Genomic DNA, 6,997 nt, shown 5'->3' on the forward strand with positions numbered 1-6,997 from the left:
ACTGTCCACAAACTAAAATATCATCCATAAATGATGTTCTGAGGGTTTGAGCTACATAGGGGCCAGGGCATTGGCCACAAGAAGCTGAACAAATTCCACTATAGCAAAAGCAGTGAAAAGTGATTACAAACTGTACTATATCAAACTCACTGTGATTAAGAATAATTTGAAAAGTCAATACATAATAGCAGAAGCCAACACTGCCTAGTTATTTACACAAAAGCCAGGGAAGGTTTTTCCCTTGCATGGAGCACTTGGGCCTTCCCCGGGCCCCTTCTGCCCTCCTGCAGAGCCGGTGGCATTTTCCAGCACACACAGTTTGTAACCCAGAGCCGGGTGCAGCCCAGAAGGCTCCAAGCGCCTCCTTCCAGGCTGACTCTGCAGGTGCCGAGGCTGCTCTGGGCTCTGCCAGGGCTCTGCTGGGGCTCAGCTCTGGGCCAGGCTGGGCCCGCTCTCCCCTCACATGGCTCCGGGCAGCGGGAGAAGGAAGGAACACATCAAGGGAGTTGAGGTTTAAGAGAATTTTTATTCAAAAAACTGCCATAACAAACATGCTGTCATAAGAACCATAATAAACAGGCTGTGCTAACTACCATAACTAACTAGCAATGCTAACTACCCTAACAAACAGAATGTGCTAACTACCATAACTAACTAGCAATGCTAACTACCATAACCAACTATCAGTGCTAACTACCATAACTAACTAGTTCTCCTAACTACAGTAACTAAAAGCTGTCCTCAAGTGCTTCATCTCCTCCGCTGCTCCCTCAGTTGCTTCGCTGCAGTGATCAGAGGGGTCAGGCTGGAGAGAGGCTTGGCTGATGACAGAAACGGGTGCTGCCCAAACGATAAAAAAGAAAAATGAACTGTTACTTTCCAGAGCCAAGTTCCTCACAGGCCCTGTTGCAACAGGACAAAGGGAAATGGTTTGAAACTCAAGAGAGGGAAGCAGGCTCAGATTAGATCTAAGGAAGAATTTTTTACCCAGGAGAGTGGGGAAACACTGACAGAAGGTGCCCAGAGGTGTGGGAGGTGCCTCCTCCCTGGAAACCTCCAAGCTCAGGTCAGGCAGGGCTCAGAGCCCCCTGACCTGTTGAAGATGTCCCTGCTGGTTGTGGGGCACCAGGCCCAGCTGGCCTCGAAAGGAGCCTGCCAAGCCAAAGCAGGCGAGGATTCTGCTCGCTCTGCGTGTGGAAAGCAGCGAGGCTGGAGACTGTCGGATGGGGCCCCACAAGAAAAACCCTCCCTGGCGCTGCTGCTTGCCCTGCAGCCCTTGGCATTCACCTGCAGCAGCTCCTGGGCAGCCCAGCGCCGCTCCTCGTCCGGCTCCAGGCTGCACTCGAGGAAGTCCCGCAGCAGAGCCGACAGGCGCCGGGGCTCCTGCAGCTGCGGGGTCCCGTTCTGCCGGATCAGAGCGCGAGCCTGCAGGGAAAGCAAACTCAGCGCTCTGCCAGCTTCCTTCACACCCACACTGCTCACATCCACCCCGGGTCCTCAGCCCCAGCTCCAGGGGCACTTTCCTCCCTGACAGAGATGCTGCTCACAGCTCATTTTTCTGTGCCAGCCAAAAAACCCAAACCCTGGGGCTGCCACAGCCACTGCAACATCCAAATGCTCTCGCCTTGAGAGCCAGTTTCATTGGCTGACTCTGTCAGTAGGAACCTCCATCAGAAATAGCACATTTTGCTTCTCCAAATGTGGACACCAGCTTTACAGGCCATTTTTCAGAGTCAGTGTGGTCTGACTGTGTTATTTCAGAGGATTCTTACATCAAGTGCATCTCTGCAGTGCCACTGACACTCAAGTAAATGCATTCCTGATGCCCCATCCCAGAAACTGCCAGGCCATAAACAGGAGGTTTGTGATGCTGAAAGCTCAGGCTTGGTGACACAGAGAAAGTAGCTTGGACTAGGAAAGCAATATGTTAGACTATGGGGATGTAAACCATCATCTTCAGATTTAGACAAGTTTTCCAGTAAGAAGAATCAGGGGGGAAATTATCTTGCAAAATTCTTTAGAAGCTCCTGCAGAAAACTTGTTGGGTTAGGGGGTGGGATATGGGGTTGATTTGGGATTTCTTGCAAGATAACATTAGAGGTGATGCACTTGCTTCACACTTTCAGGTCATCCTCGCAGCCAGAAGAGCTGCAACAACAAAAAGCTCAAAGAAAATTGTTGCTGGAGACTGCAGAATATTCATCTGTGTTCAGGCTGGAGTCCTCTGGGAATTCCCAGAAACCTCCAGCTGCTGCTCCCAGGGCAGGGTCCCCCTGTGCCCACAGGCCTCTGCATCCACGGGAGAATTTGCCTCTTACCATGGCCCCCGTTTCCCTGAAGTAAGGAGGTTCTCCTTCCACCATCTCGATGGTTACAATGCCAAAGGCCCAGATGTCCACCTTGGGGCCATAAGGAGATCTGGTCACAACTTCTGGGGCCATCCAGTGAGCAGTGCCCACCATGGAGCTGCGCCGGTCCCGCTCAGGGCTGAGCTGAGCGCAGAGGCCAAAATCAGCTGAGGACAGAAACAAACCTTGTCAAAGGCAGCTGGAATGAGGAAACCAAGCACAAAGATTCCCCACGCTCAGTCTGAGAATGGAGTAGTGAAGTGAGCTGGAAAAGTCCTCAGGGCTGTAGCCAAGGAAAGATGGAACTGGACTCTTACAGAAACCCTCAGCTTTCATGCAGTGGCTTTTGCTGATTCCCTTGGAGTTTTAGATTCCCACTGCTGCCCCTCTGGAAGGGCCGTAGCCAGAGCAAAGGCACTGCTGGCACCCTGCTCCTCTCCTGAGCTCTCTGCAGGGGCAGCCACTCTCAGCTGGCAGCAGGGCCCGGGCAGTGCCCCCAGCAGCCCTTGTGGGGCTCTGGCCTCACTGGGAAGCAGCCCCACACCCGCAGCCCGGGAGCGCCGTGCCTGGCCAGGAACACCCACCCAGCCTGACAGAGCCGTCCATTCCCAGGAGGATGTTGGAGCTCTTCAGATCCCTGTGCATCACCCGCTTGGAATGGAGGAAATCCAGGCCCTGCAGACACTGAGAGAGAACAAGAAACACCAGGGCAAAAACCAATGGCTGGAATATATCACACCAGAAAGGACAGTTCAGAATTCTGCCAGCAGCAGCTTTGCTGGGACAGGCCAGGAGTGCAGTGCACACAAGCTCCAGGCAAACGGTGCAAGGCAAAGCTGAGAACAGCAAATCAAATCCAAACCAGACAGAGAGTACCACAACAGCAGGAGAGAGAACAAGAACAGAGCAGAAGTGCAGTGATGCTGGCAGGCCGTTCACTGCAGAGGCTCTTTCTTCTCCAGCCCATGAAAACAGCACAGAAACAAAGCCCTGAGCATGGAGCCACTCCTGTTCTCATGCCTGTTTGGAAGGACCATCGTGTCCCAGCCATGGGAGGGACAAGCAGGATCCCTCACCTCCCGACTGACAGCTGCCATCTCTCCTTCAGCCATGCGTGTCTGTCTGACAACGTCCTGCAAAGTTCCTCCATCCATGTATTCCATCACCAGCCAGAGATCTCCATCAACAAGGAAGCTGGAAGAGGAAAACAATGGCATGGAGATGAATGGGCAGTGCTCAATTCCCCCATGGAAAAGCCTGGATGGAGTTTTGTTTCCAGGTCACTTGTCAGTGAGGACAGAATCAGATGGAGAGACATTCCTGCCAGGCTGCCCAGCCCTTGGAATCTGCACAGTCTAAAGGAGAAGGAGACACCTGTGAGAAAGGAGAGGCCTTAGATGGCAAGCAGGTGAAAAATGCAGTTTAGCAACAGCCCAGATCAATGTGGAACCACAACACTTGTCCCCAGCTGGTTCAGCTTCTGAACTCCTCAGTTCCACCATTCCCTCCAGAACAAGGCAACACAACTCCCAGGGTTATGCAGGGGAGGAGGCCATGCAGCCCTTGGGACAAAAGCAGTCAGAAAACCTTTCAGAAAGTCCCTTCACAAACAGGCAGGTCCAGTGAAAAATGGGTAAATGAGGCATTTCTGGAAACAAGAACCTGGTCTGCCTGGCATCTGTAACAATGGAAAAGGCTTGGGAAGAAGAAGCCAAGGGAAATAATTTTTGCTGTGGTTCATCAGCACTTGTTGAAAGACACAGAAAACGGGGTCAACTTGGAGGAAAAACCAAAGCAAAGCAACAAAAGCACATGCAGGAAGTGAACTGCCTGGCTGTTGTTTGGGGAAGATGTGGCTGGGTCAGGCATTTTCAAAACAGGCTACAGACTAGGGATGCCAGAAAGGCTAATGCAGGGCCTGGGCACGGGGTAAGAGCTGAAGCACTCACCTGTCCAAAGAGTTGATAATGTTGGGGTTCTTCTTGTCCTTCAGGAGCAGGATCTCATTCACAGCTCGACCCCTGTTCTGCCCTTTGAGACTCATTTTCTTTATGGCCACCTGAAGGGACATGGCAGCCCTCTAACTGCAGGAGTCTGTGGCAGGAGGCCACAGCAAACACGGAGCGAGTCTGTGAAATGGGAGAGGGAACATGAACCAGATGCTGTTAGGAGAAAAACTGCCAGTGGTGGGAAATGCCACAGAGCAAGGCAACCCCACGAGAGCATTTTGCTCTCACAGCATCCCTGCAGGAGCCCCAGTCCCTTCCCACAGCAAGCAAGAGAACAGCACAAAATACTGGGCTGGGTCAGTTCTTGGCTGGAGCAGCAAACAGAGGGAGTTCCAGGCTCTGCTGGCACAGACTCCCTGCCTGAGGGAACAGAACCCCCCAGGGCTCATTGCAAATGCTGTGCACGCCCCCCTGGCTGCAGACACCCCCTTTTTCAGCTGCAGCTGCTGGCAGGAACTCTCCCAAAGCAATGGAGTCTTCATGGCAATTGCAATTTGGTTCCAAAGTCAACTGAGCTCCAGAAGAAGAACACAAAGCACACAGCAAGCCCAAAGCCGGATACTGCACCGAGGGAAAGCCTTGACTTACGTGCCAAGTGGGTTAAAAAATACCCCGAATAAGCCACAGAGTACAGAGTGCAAACTGCAACAGCCACGTGCTGGATCATTTTGGCTGCGCTGCACACGTCTGCAGCCTGTAGCCCTGCGAGCACAGAAGGACACCCGTCAGGGCTGGGCTGGCTGCTGAGAATGCCTCGGGCAGGAGGATCCTCCAGCAGCGAGCCCAGAGCCACTCTGGGCACTGAGGCCTCCGTGTCCCACAGCAACGGGAACACCACGGGGACGTGGCACTGCTCCTGTGACACCACAGCAGCAGCTCACGCAGAAACCGCCTGGAAGGTTCTCCTGTGTCACAGAGGAGCACAAAGAACCCTCCCAGGGCACAGCCTATTGCCCAAAGGATGCCAGAGGAACTCGGAAAATGCAGCACACAAGGACACCCCATAGCCCAGCCTGAACACTGAGGAGGAACAAGGAAAGGACCAAACCAAAGGAAACGTGACCTTTAGTCACTGATACTTCTAACTAAAAGCAGCAAGCCTTGTTCCATCGGGGATCTTTGTTCTAGTTCTAAAAACAAGCAAGGCTCTCCACTCTAAATACACAGATGGCAGGAACTGGAGAGGAGGTGGGATTAGGAAGGAGGAGGAGGAGGGACAGAGGAAAAGGAGGAGCAGGAGCAGGAAAAGAAGGACAAACAATGACGATGTTTGATGAGTTATTTCTCCTGGTCCTTATCTCTACTCATGTACCCCTGGTTAAATTTTGTCTCCTCCTGTCCGGCTGTGGAGAGCAGTGAGAGAGCGGCTTTGGTGGGTGCCTGGCATTGGGACAGCATCACCGCACTCCAATGGGACATGTCCTCGTGTGGCCCTGTGCTATGGTGACGCTGTTGCTGTTGCTTTTGCCTCTCTTATGATTTTATCTTTTGCATTAAATGCTTGTGAAGCGCCCTCGGTGTCTCTCGTGTTCCCCTGGCGCCGGCAGCCCCGTCCCTTCCCCTGCTCCCCTGCCACGTTCCATCCCGGCTGGAGGAGCCTTGGAGCTGCCGTGGGGGCCGTGGGGCTGCCCCGGGGGCTGCGCCCGGAGCCGGGGCCCCTTCCCAGAGCTCCCGGTCTGCCCTTGAGCCTGGAGCAGTCAGCGAGGGCTTCAGCTGGGACGGCAGAGAGGCGCTGCTGGCGGCCCCACATCAGTTCTGTTTACTTGCTCCGAACATGGGGAAGAACCACTTTTGTCGTTTTCTGCCAGAAATCTCTCCACTCCTCCACTCAGTCGAAGCAGTTCTGGTTGGTTTTACCTTTTTGGGGGAAATCAAAGCGATGCACTGATGCTCCTAATTAGGGGTAGGAGGAGTGAGGCTCCAGGGCTCTCCGCTGAGCCGGGTCCACCGTAGCGGCAGCGCCGGGAAAGCCGTGTCGGGAGCTGCGGAGAAGTTTGTTTGTGTTTTCAGCTCCAGCCCCCTCGGGCCCGGGCCCGTTCCAGGGCTGTTCCTCAGCTCCGGCTTGGCCCTCACGCAGCCCGAGGGCCCCTGAGAGCGCGGGGCGGGGCTGTGCCGTGTGCAGAGCCCGCCCCTGGCTGCGATTGGCCGGTCATGCCGTCAGTCGCGGTTCTGGCGCGCTGATTGGTGAGAGCGGGGCGGAGCAAGGCCCCGGTGCCGGCCTGAGGGCGGCCGTGGTTGCACAGCGGCGCCATTGGCGGAGCGTCTGTGCGGGCCTGTGAGCGGCGGCAGCAGCGGCCGGAGCCCGGGGAGGCGGCGGCGGAGCTCGGAGGCGGCCGGAGCGCAGGTGGGAGCTGCGCTGGGTTGTGCGGGGACTCGGGGCTCGCTGCGGGCCTCGGGGGCGGCAGGGGGCTCAGGCGGGTTGGTTGTGCCGTGTCCGGCCCGTGTTGCCCCTGGGCTGAGGGCGCTGCGGGAGCGGCTGCCCGCGGTCTCCTTCCCGCCGCTGCCTTGGCCGGAGCCGCTGCCGGAGCAGCGCTGGCTCGGCCCGGTTCCTGTGGCTGGGACAGAGGGGGCTGTGCGGGGAAATTCAGGTCGGCGGAGGTTTGTGTGCCCGGAGGAGGCAGAGGAGTCCTGTAAAAGTGA

The 6,997-nt window shown here is 55.4% G+C and overlaps 1 protein-coding gene across 2 annotated transcripts; it reads right to left on the minus strand.

The window, feature by feature from the left end:
- Positions 1–506: 506 nt before the first annotated feature.
- Positions 507–6,467, minus strand: LOC108963765 (serine/threonine-protein kinase PAK 3-like). 2 transcript variants are annotated; one of them, XM_050987794.1, is made up of 7 exons: positions 6,215–6,467; positions 4,298–4,407; positions 3,425–3,542; positions 2,933–3,032; positions 2,319–2,515; positions 1,288–1,425; positions 507–840 (listed from the first exon to the last, which is right to left on the minus strand). In XM_050987794.1, exons 2-7 carry the CDS (start codon positions 4,390–4,392, stop codon positions 751–753), a joined length of 738 nt encoding a protein of 245 aa, XP_050843751.1. In that variant the 5' UTR covers positions 4,393–4,407; positions 6,215–6,467; the 3' UTR covers positions 507–750. The 2 variants fall into 2 exon arrangements, with proteins under 2 accessions (XP_050843751.1, XP_050843750.1); XM_050987793.1 differs by having other exon boundaries at positions 4,298–4,477.
- Between the last annotated feature and the right edge of the window lie 530 nt (positions 6,468–6,997).

This window comes from Serinus canaria, unplaced genomic scaffold (genome assembly GCF_022539315.1).
Source record: "Serinus canaria isolate serCan28SL12 unplaced genomic scaffold, serCan2020 HiC_scaffold_248, whole genome shotgun sequence".
NCBI lineage: Eukaryota > Metazoa > Chordata > Aves > Passeriformes > Fringillidae > Serinus > Serinus canaria.